Genomic DNA, 20,278 nt, shown 5'->3' with positions numbered 1-20,278 from the left:
ACGAACCGCCCAGCAGCCAGCCCTATTTAGTACGCAGAGTGGCCTAGTTAAAACACCTTAGTAAAACAGATTATATGTGGAAGCAATGCAGCACATCAATCTACCTCTGCAAAGAGTGGTGAAAAAAGTAACCCTACATAGGATACAAATGTTGTAAATTGTTGTATTGAGTCGATGAATTTGAAGAACATATACCTATGTCCATTCAGTGGTGTGCTGGTGATATATGGACCTCTGAATGAGGTGAATGAGAACAGCACCATTTGCCCCATCGTTCCAGAACATACTGTATGGCGTACAAACTAGAAAAAAAATATTATTTTCTGTATAGGCACTTAAGGTGGCCATAGAGGACTTGTTTTCTTTCGATCAGCCAGCAGGCATCCACACAAGCGAGGTGGATAGAGGAATCCTCCCCACTGGGACATTGTATTCTGAAAGCGAGACTCTACATGCAGGAGGCTGCAGACGCTAATTGAGAAACGTTTTCCAATGTTCCCATTCGACAGAAGTCAACTAACGGTTGACTCCTAACAGGAATGGACATATATGGATCGAAACTCAGTCCCTGCTGAACAGACCATGGCCAGCTTTAGGCTAGGTTCACATTCCTGGAATGCTGCATTGCAGGAACTGTACACGTTCCTGCAATGCACAAAAAAATATGCGCTGTGTTTGCAACTGTGCCATTAATCAACTGTTGCAACTTTGCATGCAACTGTGCCATTAATTCTTAATGGCACCAAAAAAAGGGGGGTTATGCACCTCTCGTGTGATTTTCCCAGTAGGGCAGCCTATTAAAATTAATAGGCTGCCCTAAACGTGATGCATTAAAACACGCAAAGACACATGTGCACCATCTTACCTGCTTCGGTTTATACGTAGCCTAAAGATTATACATGTGCCATTTGCCGGTGAAAAATCGTCTTAGACTTATAACAGACCATCTCAAAAAGTGGTTAATTTCCCTAATGCATCTGAAGTGTCATTTTTGGGAGGGGAGCAGATACCTTTTCTTGACAGGTACCCACTTCCTCAATTCTTGTCTAGGTGAGAATGATGTCTGCTTGGGCCATCGGTGAAATGACAACACTGTACTACATGGGCTGCTAAGTGTTTGTTTCTTAAAAATTCAGCAGCTGCAGAAAGATTGAAAAATTTTTCAAAATATGCAACCTCAGTTTGCCCAAGATTGTATCTTCATGGCTACAGAGGTTGCCAGGAGGACAACAGGAAACATCCTTGACACATCCTCAGAGAAAACAGAAACTATTAGGCTTCATGTACACGGGACGTTTTTACAACCTCTCCTGAATGATTTAACTTGACAGATAATAACCCACGTTTAAAATGTCCGTTTTGGAAGTGTTTAAAAAAATGTATATAATAAAGTATAATATCTATCTATCTATAAATACATTTTCCCCCCAAAATAGCCAGAAATGAAAACCGCCTGTAAACGAAACTCAGTTTCTGAACCCATTTTTTTTTGCGTTCCAAAAAAAGCCTCTAAACTCAACTGCCTAGAAATGACTGTAAAGGACCCTGTGTACATGTACTGATAAGATAACAGAGGAGAGTTCAGGAGCAGTTGAAAAAAATGCCCAACTGCTCCTAAACGTTTGTTTGGCAGCAGCAGTGTACATGAGGCCTTAGTCAAAGAAATCTACCATCACTAACCACTATTGCCCCAACAATGGGTGGTCAAGGAAGTCTTTGCACTCTGATGCTTCCAATCAGTCAAAATGCATCTTGTGTATGTTCTGGTAAGATTTGTCAGTTATTTCACACACAAAAAGAATCCCCAAGTAACCTAGTGTTTAGAAACAAGAGAGATTAAAGGAGACATACTGAGGGAAATATAAAGGCTGCTATTGCAGACCTTATTCTGAAAATGATCATTGCCTGGCTGCCTTTGGCCTCAATGATTTCTCAATCAATGTTAGTAGCAAATCCCCAAAAGATCTACATTTCTGTTCCTGGTCTATTACTCAAAGTACTTTTCTCCGTATAGGTTTCCTTTAAACACTAAGCAAACAGTGGTTATTGTTCAAGCCAGGAGGAAACAAATCATTTTGCACAGTTCCTTTTGTAAGACTTATTCAACGTTCATGTGACAGAATGGTTCTTATTTCCTCCACTAACCTATGAAAAAAGAACTCCAGCGAAAAAACAAAAACTAAAACTAAAAAAGACATTTACTGGAGTCTGTCTCCATTGGGGAAACTTGCTTTCACTTTCTGCCCCAGTGACTACACAGGAAAAAAAGTAAATCAGCTGTGGGAAGGGTCACAGACTTTATCCAAAAAAAAAAAAAAAAATGTCTAGAGATGAGCTATAAGGTGTCCACAGAAATTAGATGACTGTTGCCCAATTTCACCAGTTATAGTAATAGAAAATAAAATAATTTGCTATGGCGCAGTTTTATCTCAGAATTTTTGGTGCGATGAGGTTTTAAAAAAATCCTGCTTTCTGCATTTTTTTTTTTAGGAGTCTGACCGCAGTAAAAGGAAAAAACTAATATCAAATGAAGAAGAGCATATTCCGCGTAAATCCATTCTAGTTATGAAAAAAAGAAAAAGACCTTTTTCTTGGAAATGCTGTATACACGTGAAGGAGAGTACTTCATGTGCCATTACATGTGTTTTTTTGCACTTGATTTTTCGGACAGCAAGATTCAGCATATTAAGGAGTAAATTATTAGTACCTGTGCAAAGAGGCTTTTGTAAGCGCTTTGTTGCTTCCCATCGCATGTCACAGCTCTCTAGCAACCCCTAGATAACAGCTGTGAAAACTTTCTGTAAAAATCTACTTTACCCATTTTCAACATCCCATCCTTTTTTATACATTGGCTGGAGTTATTGTTTCTATTAGCCATCAGAAAAGAAAATAATTGTTCAAGCCAATCTGGAAAGAAGGGATGATGTCACTGTACACAGTAAAACTGTTATGCCCTGTACACACGGTCGGATTTTCGGATGGAAAATGTGTGATAGGACCTTGTTGTCGGAAATTCTGACCGTGTGTGGGCTCCATCACACATTTTCCATCGGATTTTCCGACACACAAAGTTTGAGAGCAGGATATAAAATTTTCCGACAACAAAATCCATTGTCGGAAATTCCGATTGTGTGTACACAAATCCGATGGACAAAGTGCCACGCATGCTCAGAATAAATAAAGAGATGAAAGCTATTGGCCACTGCCCCGTTTATAGTCCCGACGTACGTGTTTTACGTCACCGCGTTTAGAACGATAAGATTTTCCAACAACTTTGTGTGACCGTGTGAATGCAGGACAAGTTTGAGCCAACATCCGTCGGAAAAAATCCTAGGATTTCGTTGTCGGAATGTCCGAAAAAAGTCCGACCGTGTGTACGGGGCATTAGGCTCCATGCACACTGGACTTTAAAATAGCGTTATAAAAAAACCGCCAGTAGCTTTGAAGTGAGTCTTTCAACGTTTACCGTTTTTGCAATATCGTTCATTATCGGATTGTAGCGTTTTTCCGCATTAGCGTTTTTTTTTTTTTTTCCTCAATGGATCAAAAAACATTAAAAACTGCTGGTGAGCCACGTTTTTGAGTATTTATCAACGTTTGTGAGAGTTTGGCATTTTTTGTGGTGAGAAAAACGATTTTAAGGCGTTCAGAAAACAGCCCATAAACTCCACTGCTGATAAACATCCAAAAACATCCGTGTGTGCATGGACACACATAGGATAACATAGAGGGGAGTTTATGGGCTGTTAAAAAAAAACAGCCAAACTCCCAAAAACGGCCATTTATGAGCTTTCGGTGTGCATTGAGCCTAAACCTTGATTATGCCTTAAGGTCTCATTCTCATGGGTGCAGAGGGTCATACAAGGTGAAAAGGGCATGTGTTTGTGCGACTGGAAGGTGCCTGGGAATGACAGTGTTTGCATACAGCCACTCATATAAATCACTAACTTGCTGCCGCTGTACATGTGTAAGAGCACATCCGAGAGTTTGCATGCGTAAAAAGAAGCATGAGTAGCCCTGGCCCCAAAATGCCTCCCAGCCGCATAAATACATGCTTGTACAGTACAGGGACTAGGATTTTTGCTGTATACCTGGCAAGGACTGAGGTGTATAGCTGTCTGCACCCATTTTAACCACTTGCTTACTGGGCACTTAAATCCCCCTCCTGTCCAGACCAATTTTCAGCTTTCCGCGCTGACGCGCTTTGAATGACAATTGCGCGGTCATACAACACTGTACCCAAATGAGGTTTTTATCATTTTTTTCCCACAAATAGAGCTTTCTTTTGATGGTATTTGATCACCTCTGAGGTTTTTATTTTTTATTAAAAAAAATTAAAAAGACCAATTTTTTTTTTTTTTTTTTATGTTTTATTTTTTTACATTTTGTTATAAAATTTTGCAAACAGGTAATTTTTCTCCTTCATTGATGCACGCTGATGAGGCAGCACTGATGGGCACCGATAGGTGGCAGTGATGAGCACTGATTGCCACTGGTTGGTTACACTGATAGGCAGCACTGCTAGGTGGCACTGATTGGCACCACTGGTGGGCATTGATGGATGGCACTTGTGGGCGGCAATGGCAAGTGGCACTGGCAGGGGGTATTGGTGGGCACAGATGAGGCAGACCTGCCTCATCTTCTTTGTGACAGATGTCCCTTGCACATAAGCCAGTGATCGGCTTTTTTTTTCTCCTCACGCTGTCAGCGTGAGGAGAAAAAAAAATGATTACCAAGCTTTTGTTTACATCATGTGATTGGCTGACAGCTGATCACGTGGTAAGGGGCCGGGATCGGCCCCTTACACAGATCTGTGATCACCCAAGTTTCAGCGACTCGGTGATCACAGTGCGCTCCGCGCGTGCCCTGATGGCCTCCCGGAAATTCAGGTCCGTGCTGTGGCCGTCATTCGGCTATAGCGAGGACGCCAAGTGGTTAATGAGGCCAAAAAGTCTGATTTTCAGAGTTTTCACAGCAGGTATGTAGTTATTACATCACATCTTTATTGCTCCCTATCTATGTAAGATAGGGAGCAATAAAGAGCTTACAACTGACTCAATGAACAAGCACTGTTAGATGGGATAGCAAGATTGACATGGTTTACTTAAAAGTAGAACTAACGCAAACATTTTTTTCTTCTTTATTTTGGATAGTGTAAGGGAGGGTTGGCCATCCATTTCTCATTGGGGGGATTTCCCTTCACTGCCTGTCCCACAGCCAAAACAGGAAGAGAAATCAAATCCCTCCAAGGAGATGTAATCCCTGGTTGTCACCGGGGACACCCAAACTAGTACCCCCATGGGATAACTTCCCCTCTATTACGGTTCTGGGGACAACCCAAAATTTGGGAATTTCTTTTACTTTCATTTTGATAATCACGGTAAACATGACAAATAGAGAGGGGGGGGGGGGGGGGGGATCTCCCTAACGGGGGGAACAGACGTCAATAAAAGCCAGACAGGTGTTCTAATCCCTCTCCACCAAATCTAAAACAAAAAATGCCTTTAGTTACACTTTAAAAGGCAAAAGAATACCTATTCAAATGCCTCAATAAACTGTCCTTTAAAGGCTTGCTACAAATACAGGATTATAAAGGAATAAATACACAGTTTGGTCACAATAGTACACAGATGACTGTACACTTCAGATAAAAACATAAATTTGAAAAGTATACCTCCGGAGTATCAGTGTCATGGACAGGGGAGTCCCCTTCATCATCATCACTACCCTTCCGTTTCCGTCTGTTCCTTACACTCTGAATTAAGTTCTTGTGGAAATCACAAATATAAAGATGCCTTGCCTAAAACAGATAAAGCGTATGCTGTATAAGTAACATAAACTTAGAAGTAGGCTATTACAAGTGGATCCCTACTCCTGGGATATCGGTGTCCTTTCATGAAAAGACAAACTTGCCCTTTAAATGCTTGTCAAGTCTAGGGGTACAGGAGTAAGCTACAATACTTCATGTATTCCTTGCTCCAACAGGCTTCCTCTTTAATGTATTCTCTTCATTAAACCCATATCATTAAAAAGGATCAATAAATGCTGTATTACATGATGTTCATACTCATTCAGTCACTATGGGATTTGTTTTCTGCTATCTGCAAAAAACCTGGTAGATCCTGCTGTTCTCTATCTCCCCCTTCTGTCCATGTTCCCAATTCAGCTAGGGATTTTGCAGCTGTGGTGGCAGCTCTGCACATGCTCAGTTTTCAGTGAGGTTCTCTGCTAAGCATTTCCTCCCCATCACATCTGAGCAGCCTCATGTGACTATATAGTCACACAGTTGTAAATGACAGCCCACTCCCTCCCTCCTCCTCCATGCCCACTAACCAGCTAAACACAATGAGGGCAGGATATTACATCTTGATTGATGGAGGCTTCACCTTCCTGTTGTTTTAAAACACAGGCTGGAGGGGTGTGAGACAGCCTGTGACTGGCAGAAATCAACCCATACCATGTTATTGCCAAAAAATAATAAAGATTTAATTTCAAAGATACTGGCTCCTGCTGCTTTCAATCAAATCCTGTGAGGAGGGAGCAGGGGTGGGGCTGAGATGTACTGTGTGTTTATAGAAATATAAAGCCTGGCTCGGCAATACGAATGCACAGAGCAGGTAAATATAAGAGGTTTGTTATGTCAATAAGAAAATAATAATACCTTTACAATCACTTTAAGCTGGCCATACACTCACACTTGTATACTCTCTGAAAAGTGATCTGTGGTGGATTGCTTTTCTAAGTGTGGCTAGGCAGCCACTATCATGCATTCAGGAGGTGCTCCTGCCTCGGTTTTCAATGTGACTAATGTGCCACAATTAAGAACCAAGTGTTTGGCCCACGGTTGCAACATGGACCCTTTGACATGGAAAGGTGAGCTTGACAGGCAGCCCAACACAAAGCATGACGGGCGCTGTATGTGAATGGCCCCCTCTGGCCGTATTATAAGCTTTAGCTGGGCAGTCAACGCGGCCCAACTGCCCAATTTTACTGCCCCCTGGCCGGCCATGTGGAAAAGGCCTTAGACTTCCTATGCTCATACTGTAAACAGCTAAACAATGTAGATTGACCAATCGGATTGGATGCATTTGCTGTTCTGCCGAAAATTTTCCAGCAGGCTCAACTGACTTTTGTTGAATGGAGTGATGCCTGCAGGGCCACGTATTGAGGAAATTTTGGCCAATTTATCAAGAACCACACTAAATTTGCATACGTTACTTTCACACTGGAGCGGGAGGGCGTTAGCGGTGCTTTACTGCTGTTATAGCGGCGCTTTTAACCCCCGCTAGCGGCCGACTAAAGGGTTAAAATCGCCGCTGCCAAAGCGCTTTGCAGGCGCTTCGCCAGCGGTGCCCACTGATTTCAATGGTGGGGCGGTGGAGGAGCAGTGTATACACCGCTCCCGCACCTGGCTGAAAGATGCTGCTTGCAGGACTTTTTCTAACGTCCTGCAAGCGCACCACCCCAGTGTGAAAGCACTCGGGCTCTCACACTGGGCCTACAGTGGAGGCGTTTTTCAGGTGCTATTTTTAGCCCCAAAGTGCCGGAAAAACCCAAGTGTGAAAAGGGTCTCAGTGTATTGCCAGCTTAAGACATTAAAGTCCTTCTAAATTGGGAATTAAAAAAAAAAAATGTCCCAGTAGCAGTATCACCGCCCCCAAATACTTACCTGAGTCCTCACTCACAGGACAGAGAAGAGCGATTGGCTACTGCTGCTTTCAATCAAATCCTGTGAGTAGAGGGTGGAGCCAAGCCTGCACGTCTGCCCCCATAGCAAGCAGCTTACTATCATGGCAGACAAAGAGGTGGAGCCAGGAGCGCCGACAGGGGACACCAGAAGAGAAGGTTCAGGGCCGCTCTGTGCAATTCCACAGCAGTGATCAGGTAAGTATACCAAGTTTATTATTTTAGATTAAAAAAAAACAAAAAAACCTTTACAACAGTTTTAACAATGATTGACCCTTGCTGTGCGGGGGGAGTTAAACTTTAATGCTGGTGACAGTTTGCACCAGGTCTTTCTTTTATTTGTGCCTATAGTTACACATCAAATACGTCACGTTTTCAAATATTTTTTACTTTATACTAGAGCTGCACAATTCTGGCACATTATACCAAAAAATTGGGCTAACTTTACTGTTTTGGTTTTTTACTAATTCATTAAAGTATGTTTTTTGCAAAAAGCATTGCGTTTGAAAGACCGCTGCGCAAATACAGTGTGACATAAATATTGCAATAACAGCCATATTATTCTCTAGTTCATTCATTTGATCTAAAAAGACTTAGACCCCATACACACTATTAGATTTTCTCTAAATTTTTGTCTTCAGATTTACCAAACCATATAATATGAGGTCAAACCTTAAGAGTTATAATTTGTATGCAATCAGGCAGGCCCTTTGCACTACATGGTTTTGGTAAATCTGAAGACAAAAATCTGCAGAAAATCTAATAGTGTGTATGGGGCTTAAGGCTCGGTTTCCACTAGTGCGACTTGTCATGCAACTTGTGAATGCAAAGTCGCATGACAAGTTGTACCCCATGATTTCCAATGAGTACCGTTCATATCTGTGACTTCAAGTCGCAGTAACTTCAAAGTAATCCCTGTGCTACTTTGGTCTCACTTTGATGCGACTTGAGGTCCATAGACCTCAAGAATACACAGGCATTGTTTCAAGTCACATCAAATTTGCAGCAAAAAAAAAAAATTGCAGCAAAATATTGCCGCAAAATCGCGTGACTTTCAGGTCCCAATAGTGGAAACCTAGCCTAAGTGTTACAGTGTAGCTCTTTATCTCTGTCTAATGGCCCGTACACATGATCCGAATATCTTACGACAGATTGTACGACCTTTTTCGCTTAATAGACGCAAGTAGAAATTGAATAGGTAAATAAAGTCACGAAAATTCTCGTACCACAGAAAAAAAAAAAAAAAATCAGAAGTGATGTCATGTGTTGTAATGTATTTGTATTGTATTTTCGGACGACAACTATACTGACTAAACGGAAATCGTACGATCTCGAATCGTACAAGGAACATTTTCGTGCATATCGGATCGAATAATATCGGATGAACTGTCGAGATGGGCTGTCGACCCACGATCCGACGAAAATCATACGATTCTTCCTCGGACAGTTTTCGTACAAAATTCGGATCGTGTGTACATGGCATAAGCGATGTCATCACAAACTTGGCAGGCTGCCTGGATTTTTATTTTTTTTTTTTGCGAGCAGAGAACTTTGCATAGAATCTGGAAAATGATTGGTTACTATTACGAGGGGGGGGGGGGGGTGAATCGCGATCGGATTCTTCAATAATTAATCGTGCAGCTCTACTTTAAACTGATTTATACGGCATGTACAGGCCTATATTTAATTGAAGTGTAAGAGAGATGGAGTGTAATAACAAAAGATTGCCACCTTTTCCAGGGAAAAACACCGGCTTTATAATCTCTCTCGAAATAATAATAATATTGGCAACTAGTCTGATGTCTACCAGCCCGGAGACAACCCCAGTAATAATAACCCCAGGCACTAATCATCAAACAACTTCCAGGCTGTACTGTCTACACTGCTGAGATCTACATCTGATAGCTTGTACTGGAGACTTTCTCAGCTACTGCTAAATGAACCTTCTGCCAAGTGCTGGGGGAATTCTTCCCTGTCATAATACATCAGAAAAGTGCATTTAATGTTTAGACCATATGTAAAATAATTTTAAAATATTTGGCAATTAAAAACATCAGTGGAAAACATTTGAGAAAATGCAGAAACATTGCATATCACCATCTCATGAACTGTTAGAAAAATGTATCCCTATATGTTTTTTTATTATTTATTTATTATTTGTTTGTTTGTTTGTTTGCATTACTAGCATATCTGTATCCTAAAAAGAAACATGTATCAAAGCCGTCCTTGTCTTCAGGACTATTTGGATACACAACGTGTGTGCATATACATACTGTACATAATAAAAACACACTAGCTGGACATGTGATTAAAAAAAAAAAAACCCTAATGCGCAAACCAAAAAATAAATCAAGGAGTGGCAGCTAACATTGAAAAAGTGTCCCCACGGAGTATATAAATAGTAATAATGTGGCGCTAACGCAAGTAAAGTGCTAAAGTGAGCAGAATATATTCATTCAATATTCAATGAAGTCCATAATTAAGTCCAAACGGTGAATTAACAATCCAAAATTCATAAAATTTGCAAAATAAGCATGTGCAAATGAAGTATATTTCTTTAACCTTAAATTCAAAAGAAGGTGCTTGTGTAATCCAAAATATAAAATGTAATTGATAGTTGATGTGAAAAAGTCCAGCGCAAAAACAAACAATTCTTAAAAAGTGTAGTCACGCTTGCTTCCACCATCCGCAATCCACCAATAGTGTGCCGCAGCCTCTCACCTCAAATGAAGACCCCAGCGGGTCTAGTAGCGCTTCTGGTAGTAATTGGCAATTTCAACTCCAGCACCAGACCAGGCAAAGATAAAGCAGTGGTTGGGGATATAAATAAACAGTGTTCTCCCACTGTGCACAATACATCCTCTTAAATCTCCTCCAATCTCCTCCATTGAAGACTCATAAGATAAAGGAGATCTCCATAGTGCAGTAAATCCATGTATAAAAATGTATTCAAAGCAGCAAACTTACATATCAAATTGGAACATTCAACATCGATAAAATCAAGGACTTTCGGTCTAGGTCACGACCGGAAGTGGCGTCACCCGGCTCCTCCCGACACGTTGAGTCACTAATCACGTGACTTTAGCAAGCCTTTGCTAAAGTCACGTGATTCGTGGCGCAACATGTTGGGAAGAGCCGGGTGACGCCACTTCCGGTAATGTGCACAGTGGGAGAACACTGTTTATTTATATCCCCAACCACTGCTTTACCCTTGCCTGGTCTGGTGTGTTAAAGAGAAAAGTGGAGTTGAAATCGCCAATAAGGATCATTACTACCAGAAGCCCTACTAGACCCGCTGGGGTCTTCATTTGAGGTGAGAGGCTGGGGCACACTATTGGTGAATTGCGGATGGTGGAGGCAAGAGTGACTACATGTTTTAAGAATTGAGGTTTGTTTCTGCACTGGACTTTTTCACATCTACTATCAATTACATTTTTATATTTTGGATTACACAAGCACCTTCTTTGACTTTAGGATTAAAGAAATATACTTCATTTGCACATGCTTATTTTGCACATCTTATGAATTTTGGAGTGTCAATTCACTGTTTGGACTTAATTATGGACTTCATTGAATATTGAATATATTCTTTTGACTTTAGCACTTTACTTGAGTTAGCGCTACATTATTACTATTTATACACAATAGCTGACAATTGCATTCCAGAAGACTAAGGAATAGAGTGTAAACTGATAAAACAATGAAAATCCCATCTGGAGAATGGGTAAACTGTGTGTGATCACTAAATAATCCAGGCTTGGCAGACCAGACAAAACAACTTCCCTTTCTCGTGCTCCACATGCAATTTCCTTCTGACTGAGCAGAAACCTCAGTGCCAGTACTGATGTACGAGCAATATACAGAGAGAGGACAACCAGTCCTTGTATTGGTGTACAAGCCATATACAAAGAGGACAACCCAGTCCTTGTACTGGTGTACGAGCCATATACAGAGAGGAAAACCCAGTGCTTGTACTGGTGTACGAGCCATATACAGAGAGGACAACCCAGTGCTTGTACTGGTGTACGAGCCATATACAGAGAGTAAAACCCAGTGCTTGTACTGGTGTACGAGCCATATACAGAGAGGACAACCCTGTGCTTGTACTGGTGTACGAGCCATATACAGAGAGGACAACCCTGTGCTTGTACTGGTGTACGAGCCATATACAGAGAGGACAACCCAGTGCTTGTACTGGTGTACGAGCCATATACAGAGAGGAAAACCCAGTGCTTGTACTGGTGTACGAGCCATATACAGAGAGGACAACCCAGTGCTTGTACTGGTGTACGAGCCATATACAGAGAGGACAACCCACTGCTTGTACTGGTGTACGAGCCATATACAGAGAGGACAACCCAGTGCTTGTACTGGTGTACGAGCCATATACAGAGAGGACAACCCAGTGCTTGTACTGGTGTACGAGCCATATACAGAGAGGACAACCCAGTGCTTGTACTGGTGTACGAGCCATATACAGAGAGGACAACCCAGTGCTTGTACTGATGTACGAGCCATATACAGAGAGGACAACCCAGTGCTTGTACTGATGTACGAGCCATATACAGAGAGGACAACCCAGTGCTTGTACTGGTGTACGAGCCATATACAGAGAGGACAACCCAGTGCTTGTACTGATGTACGAGCCATATACAGAGAGGACAACCCAGTGCTTGTACTGGTGTACAAGCCACATACAGTGAGCACAACCCAGTCCTTGTACAGTACTGGTGTTTAAGCCATATACAGAGAGGACAAACCAGCGCTTGTACTGGTGTACGAGCCATATACAGAGAGGACACCCCAATGCCTGTACTGATAGACAAGCCATATACAGAGAGGACAACCCATTGCTTGTATTGGTGTACAAGCCACATAAGAGAGCACAACCCAGTCCTTGTACTGGTGTGTGAGCCATATACAGAGGGGACAACCCAGTCCTTGTACTGGATGAGGAGCCATGTACACAGAGGAGAACCCTGGACTTGTACTGGTGATGGATCCATGTACACAGAGGACAACTCAGTTGTTATACAAGTAGAGGAGTAATGTATAAAGAGGGCACCCCAGTCCTTATATTGGTGTATAAGCCAAGTACACAGAGGACACTCTAGCCCTTGTACTGGTAGAAGAGCTGTGTACAAAAAGGGACACCCCATTTTGTGTACTGGTGGATGAGCTGTGTACACAGAAGACATAACCCCCCCCCCCATCCGCCCCCCCAATAGGTGCTTTTATCACCAGCACACCATGGGTCTTCAGAATAGTGTCCAAAAGTTTATTAAAGTGATCAAACCACATAGTAAATTGTGATGATTCGGGGGGGCACCCAGGAACCCTTCAGCAGGCATTTGGATGCTATTCTGAAGATCCATGGTGTACTGGTGACATATGCTTAGACTCATGTTGTTGATACCGGTTTCCAGCTGACAGTTGCTACAGCACACACTTGCTGCAAGCCATCTCCAAGAGCGTTTGCAAAGGGAATATTTTACTTGATTGTACACAGAGGACACCCAAGTCCCTGTAGTGGTGGAGGACTTATGTACACATAGGACACCACAGTTCTAGTACTGGTGGATGAGCTGTGTACACAGAGGACACTCAAGTCCCTGTACTTGTGGAGGATCCATGCACCTTGGGGGAACCGCAGTCTTTATATTGGTGTATAAGCCATGTGCACAGAGGACACCTCAGTCCTTGTACTGGTGGATAAGCCATGTATACAGAAGAAATCCCAGTACTGGTGGAGAGACTATGTACACAGAGGACACCCCAATACATGTAATTTCTCATGCTACACATTCAACTTCCTCCAGACTGAGCAGAAAACCCAGTCCTGGTGTGCACAGAGGACAACCCAGTTTCAGTACTGGTGGAGGAGCCATGTATACAGCAGAAATCCAGTCCCTTCACTGGTGGAAGAGCTGTGTACACAGAGTTACCGCATATATTGCCAGCACACCATGAATCTTCAACATTTTGAAAAAAGGTGAAGTAAAATAATGATGTTTTGGGGCCACGCAGGACCCCTTCATCAGGCATTTGGATGCTGGTCTGAAGATCCATGGTGTACTGGTGACATAGGCTTTGACACATGTTGATACCGATTGCCAGCTGACAGCTGCTACAGCACACACTTGCTGCAAGCCATCTCCACAAGCATTTCCAAAGGGAACGTTTTACTTAATTGTACACAGAGGACACCCCAGTCCCTGTAGTGGTGGAGGACTTGCATATACATAGGACACCCTGGTTTTTGTACTTGTGGAACAGCCCTATTCACAGAGGACACCTCAGTCACTATACTGGTGGAGGAGCCCTGTATACAGAGGGAACTGCAGTCCTTATATTGGTGTAGAAGTCACGTACACAGAGGACACCCCAGTCCTTGTGCTGGTTGAGCAGCCCTGTAGACAGGGGACACTGCAGTCCTTATACTGGATAAGGAAACCATGTATATAAGCCATACACACAGAGGACACCGCAGTCCTTGTACTGGTTGAGGAAACCTGTATACAGAAGAAATCCCAGTACTGATGGAGGCACTATGTACACAGAGGACCTATGAGCACGTCATTTCTCATGCTCCACATTCAACTTCCTCCAGACTGAGCAGAAACCCCAGTCCTGGTGTGCACAGAGGACAACCCAGTCCCTGTAGTGTTGGAGGAGACATGTATACAGTAGAAGTCCCTGTTGTAGTGGAGGAGACATGTATATAGTAGAAGTCCCTGTAGTGTTGGAGGGGACATGTATACAGTAGAAGTCCGTGTAGTGGAGGAGGGGACATGTATATAGTAGAAGTCCCTGTAGTGGAGGGGACATGTATACAGTACTAAGTCCCTGTGTTGGAGGAGACATGTATACAGTAGAAGTCCATGTAGTGGAGATGGGGACATGTATATAGTAGAAGTCCCTGTAGTGGAGGAGACATGTATACAGTAGAAGTCCCTGTAGTGGAGGAGGGGACATGTATACAGTAGAAGTCCCTGTAGTGGAGGAGGGGACATGTATACAGTAGAAGTCCCTGTAGTGGAGGGGACATGTATACAATAGAAGTGCCTGTAGTGGAGGGGACATGTATACAGTAGAAGTCCATGTAGTGGAGGAGGGGACATGTATACAGTAGAAGTCCCTGTAGTGGAGGGGACATGTATACAGTAGAAGTCCCTGTAGTGGAGGGGACATGTATACAGTACTAAGTCCCTGTGTTGGAGGAGACATGTATACAGTAGAAGTCCCTGTTGTAGTGGAGGAGACATGTATATAGTAGAAGTCCCTGTAGTGTTGGAGGGGACATGTATACAGTAGAAGTCCGTGTAGTGGAGGAGGGGACATGTATATAGTAGAAGTCCCTGTAGTGGAGGGGACATGTATACAGTACTAAGTCCCTGTGTTGGAGGAGACATGTATACAGTAGAAGTCCGTGTAGTGGAGGAGGGGACATGTATATAGTAGAAGTCCCTGTAGTGGAGGGGACATGTATACAGTACTAAGTCCCTGTGTTGGAGGAGACATGTATACAGTAGAAGTCCATGTAGTGGAGATGGGGACATGTATATAGTAGAAGTCCCTGTAGTGGAGGAGACATGTATACAGTAGAAGTCCCTGTAGTGGAGGAGGGGACATGTATACAGTAGAAGTCCCTGTAGTGGAGGAGGGGACATGTATACAGTAGAAGTCCCTGTAGTGGAGGAGACATGTATACAGTACTAAGTCCCTGTGTTGGAGGAGACATGTATACAGTAGAAGTCCCTGAAGTGGAGGAGGGGACATGTATAGTAGAAGTGCCTGTAGTGGAGGAGGGGACATGTATATAGTAGAAGTGCCTGTAGTGGAGGAGGGGACATGTATACAGTAGAAGTCCCTGTAGTGGAGGGGACATGTATACAGTAGAAGTCCATGTAGTGGAGGAGGGGACATGTATACAGTAGAAGTCCCTGTAGTGGAGGGGACATGTATACAATAGAAGTGCCTGTAGTGGAGGGGACATGTATACAGTAGAAGTCCATGTAGTGGAGGAGGGGACATGTATACAGTAGAAGTCCCTGTAGTGGAGGGGACATGTATACAGTAGAAGTCCCTGTAGTGGAGGGGACATGTATACAGTACTAAGTCCCTGTGTTGGAGGAGACATGTATACAGTAGAAGTCCCTGTTGTAGTGGAGGAGACATGTATATAGTAGAAGTCCCTGTAGTGTTGGAGGGGACATGTATACAGTAGAAGTCCGTGTAGTGGAGGAGGGGACATGTATATAGTAGAAGTCCCTGTAGTGGAGGGGACATGTATACAGTACTAAGTCCCTGTGTTGGAGGAGACATGTATACAGTAGAAGTCCGTGTAGTGGAGATGGGGACATGTATATAGTAGAAGTCCCTGTAGTGGAGGAGACATGTATACAGTAGAAGTCCCTGTAGTGGAGGAGGGGACATGTATACAGTAGAAGTCCCTGTAGTGGAGGGGACATGTATACAGTACTAAGTCCCTGTGTTGGAGGAGACATGTATACAGTAGAAGTCCCTGTTGTAGTGGAGGAGACATGTATATAGTAGAAGTCCCTGTAGTGTTGGAGGGGACATGTATACAGTAGAAGTCCGTGTAGTGGAGGAGGGGACATGTATATAGTAGAAGTCCCTGTAGTGGAGGGGACATGTATACAGTACTAAGTCCCTGTGTTGGAGGAGACATGTATACAGTAGAAGTCCGTGTAGTGGAGATGGGGACATGTATATAGTAGAAGTCCCTGTAGTGGAGGAGACATGTATACAGTAGAAGTCCCTGTAGTGGAGGAGGGGACATGTATACAGTAGAAGTCCCTGTAGTGGAGGGGACATGTATACAGTACTAAGTCCCTGTGTTGGAGGAGACATGTATACAGTAGAAGTCCCTGTTGTAGTGGAGGAGACATGTATATAGTAGAAGTCCCTGTAGTGTTGGAGGGGACATGTATACAGTAGAAGTCCCTGTAGTGGAGGAGGGGACATGTATATAGTAGAAGTCCCTGTAGTGGAGGAGGGGACATGTATACAGTAGAAGTGCCTGTAGTGGAGGAGGGGACATGTATACAGTAGAAGTGCCTGTAGTGGAGGAGGGGACATGTATATAGTAGAAGTGCCTGTAGTGGAGGAGGGGACATGTATACAGTAGAAGTGCCTGTAGTGGAGGAGGGGACATGTATACAGTAGAAGTGCCTGTAGTGGAGGAGGGGACATGTATATAGTAGAAGTCCCTGTAGTGGAGGAGGGGACATGTATATAGTAGAAGTCCCTGTAGTGGAGGAGGGGACATGTATATAGTAGAAGTCCCTGTAGTGGAGGAGGGGACATGTATATAGTAGAAGTCCCTGTAGTGGAGGAGGGGACATGTATATAGTAGAAGTGCCTGTAGTGGATGGGGACATGTATATAGTAGAAGTGCCTGTAGTGGAGGAGGGGACATGTATATAGTAGAAGTCCCTGTAGTGGAGGAGGGGACATGTATATAGTAGAAGTCCCTGTAGTGGAGGAGGGGACATGTATACAGTAGAAGTGCCTGTAGTGGATGGGGACATGTATATAGTAGAAGTGCCTGTAGTGGAGGAGGGGACATGTATACAGTAGAAGTCCCTGTAGTGGAGGGGACATGTATACAGTAGAAGTGCCTGTAGTGGATGGGGACATGTATATAGTAGAAGTGCCTGTAGTGGAGGAGGGGACATGTATATAGTAGAAGTGCCTGTAGTGGAGGAGGGGACATGTATACAGTAGAAGTGCCTGTAGTGGATGGGGACATGTATATAGTAGAAGTGCCTGTAGTGGAGGAGGGGACATGTATATAGTAGAAGTCCCTGTAGTGGAGGAGGGGACATGTATATAGTAGAAGTCCCTGTAGTGGAGGAGGGGACATGTATACAGTAGAAGTGCCTGTAGTGGATGGGGACATGTATATAGTAGAAGTGCCTGTAGTGGAGGAGGGGACATGTATATAGTAGAAGTGCCTGTAGTGGAGGAGGGGACATGTATATAGTAGAAGTGCCTGTAGTGGATGGGGACATGTATACAGTAGAAGTCCCTGTAGTGGATGGGGACATGTATACAGTAGAAGTCCCTGTAGTGGATGGGGACATGTATACAGTAGAAGTCCATGTAGTGGATGGGGACATGTATACAGTAGAAGTCCCTGTAGTGGATGGGGACATGTATACAGTAGAAGTCCCTGTAGTGGATGGGGACATGTATACAGTAGAAGTGCCTGTAGTGGATGGGGACATGTATATAGTAGAAGTCCCTGTAGTGGAGGAGGGGACATGTATACAGTAGAAGTGCCTGTAGTGGATGGGGACATGTATACAGAGGTGGTGTTGTGCTGCATCCAGTGGAAGTCCCCTCAGTGTGCACACAACACACAGGTCCTACACATGTCATGCACTGTCCTTGCTCTCAGTGTGAACGGTGCAGGAAATGTCCTCTCCATGGCTGACACTTGTTCTGTCTCTAACAGGCAACAACCTGCCACTTGACTGATTGCAGGCAGCAGAACAAAAGCAAAGTCCTTCCCCGCCACACACTGTACACCCGATCCCCCTCCTCCTCCTCCCGGGGAGCCGCCACGTATCACCGACATCCACACAAAGGGAAACTCCATGCCGATTGTTTACATCGCAGTGATAGCAGACACAGCACTGAGCACACTGTACACAGCCATCGCATGAAGTTTCACATGTCACTAAGCAGCTGTGTGTGTGATCCAGGCATGGTATTGTGTGTGTAATGTGTAGATCATGTGTAAAGTGTGTGCTGGTGTTGGGCAGTGTGTAGATCATGTGTAAAGTGTGTGTGGTGTGTGTGTGTCTGATGTAATGCAGTGTGATCAGTGTGTGGATTGTGTTGCGCGGTGTGTAGATCACGTGTACAGTGTATGATCGGTGTGTGTCTGATGTAGAGTGCAGGGTATGCATTGTGTTGTGCAGTGTGTACATCATGTGTAAAGTGTGTGATCGGTGTGTGCTCTATGTTGTGCAGTGTGTGATGTAGTGCAGAGTGCGCATTGTGTTGTGCAGAGTGTGATCGGTGTGTGTGTGTGTGATGTAGTGCAGAGTGTGCATTGTGTGGATCGTGCAGCGTGTAATCGGTGTTGTACAGTGTGTGCTCTGTGTAGTGCAGAGCGATCATTGTGTTGTAGATTGTGTGTCTGGTGTGTGTGTGCCCTGTGTAGTGCAGAGTGATCACTGTGTGTGATCGGTGTCTGGTGTTGTACAGTGTGTGTTTGGTGTGTGCTTTGTGTAGTGCAGAGTGATCTTTGTGTTGTGTGTGATCGGTGTGTGTGTGTCTTGAGTAGTGCATAGTGATCTTTGTGTGTGATCGGTGTGTGTGTACCTTGTGTAGTGCAGAGTGATCTTTGTGTTGTGTGTGATCGGTGTGTGTGTGTGATCGGTGTGTGTGTACCTTGTGTAGTGCAGAGTGATCTTTGTGTGTGATCGGTGTGTGTGTACCTTGTGTAGTGCAGAGTGATCTTTGTGTTGTGTGTGATCGGTGTGTGTGTACCTTGTGTAGTGCAGAGTGATCTTTGTGTGTGATCGGTGTGTGTGTACCTTGTGTAGTGCAGAGTGATCTTTGTGTTGTGTGTGATCGGTGTGTGTGTGTCTTGAGTAGTGCATAGTGATCTTTGTATGGATCTCATCAGTCATGCAATGCGGATGACTTGTCTAGTTTGTTGTTGTCCCCGATCACACACACCGGCCTCCTCTGCAGCCCGAAGTACACAATAGCAGTGTGTCAGCATGCCATGTCGGGGATCTGACCGACCGATGACCACTTACCGTCTTGTCCAGGTCGATCTTGACTTTCTTCTGGGAGATGCTCTTCTGGATCCTCTTGCTGAAGCTGGCATTGCCCGCAGGCCGGGTGCAGCGCTCCCCCTCGTCCCGCAGACAGCACAGTTGCCCGTTGAGGGGACCCAGAGCCCCGGCGGGGATGGCAGCTGTCGGGGAGGTGACCTCTCCCCCGCTATCCCGGGCTATGTCCTCGGAGGGGAAGCCGTTCATCATGGTGTGTGGATGCAGCTTGTCGGGCGATGTGTAGTATGGTGCAGACATACACCCAGCTGCCTGGCATGTGTCTATGAGAGAAGTGTGTGTACACTGCCAGCCTCACAGCTTCACAGCATTACATTCATTGCAAGCTTCGCCTGGCCCCGCCTCCATCATCGCAAGCCCCGCCCGCTGCCACTCCCCTCCAAACTCTGCAATATAGCACAACACTGAATAACAAACTTGTGCGGAGTGCAGACTTGGCATAGATGGGAGGACATTGTTTACATGGCTGTCTGCGGGATCACAGATCCCTGTCTGTGTGTGTGATTCGTTCTGTACAGTAGCTGGGAAAGGACAAGTCAGAGTCACTAAAGGCACACACAACTCATACTACATAATAGGGATCATTAGTTGCATTTACACGTTTACAGTGCAGAATAATACAGCAGGCCGTAGTTTTTTTAACCACTTGACCTCCAGAAGATTTTTACCCCCCTTCACGACCAGGCCATTTTTTTTCGATAAAGCACTGCATCACAAAAGTGAGTACACCCACCACATTTTGTAAATATTTTATT

The 20,278-nt window shown here is 44.1% G+C and overlaps 1 protein-coding gene across 2 annotated transcripts in view; it reads right to left on the bottom strand.

Annotated features, from left to right (window-relative positions):
• SAP30 (Sin3A associated protein 30) overlaps positions 1-19,880 on the bottom strand; it is a 36,821-nt gene extending 16,941 nt beyond the window's left edge. For both annotated transcript variants that reach the window (XR_012236766.1, XM_073606436.1), the window contains exons 1-2: positions 19,488-19,880; positions 5,675-5,800 (exon numbers count right to left, since the gene is read on the bottom strand). Coding sequence is in view for 1 of the 2 variants with exons in the window: in XM_073606436.1 (XP_073462537.1) it covers positions 5,675-5,800; positions 19,488-19,763 (402 nt within the window). In the remaining variant the exon portion in view is untranslated. The remainder of the gene's footprint in view (positions 1-5,674; positions 5,801-19,487) is intronic.
• Between the last annotated feature and the right edge of the window lie 398 nt (positions 19,881-20,278).

The sequence above is a fragment of the Aquarana catesbeiana genome, linkage group LG01 (genome assembly GCF_042186555.1).
Source record: "Aquarana catesbeiana isolate 2022-GZ linkage group LG01, ASM4218655v1, whole genome shotgun sequence".
In the NCBI taxonomy this organism is placed as follows: domain Eukaryota; kingdom Metazoa; phylum Chordata; class Amphibia; order Anura; family Ranidae; genus Aquarana; species Aquarana catesbeiana.
Note: the sequence above shows the minus strand (reverse complement) of the source record. Positions and strands in the feature narration are given on the sequence as shown.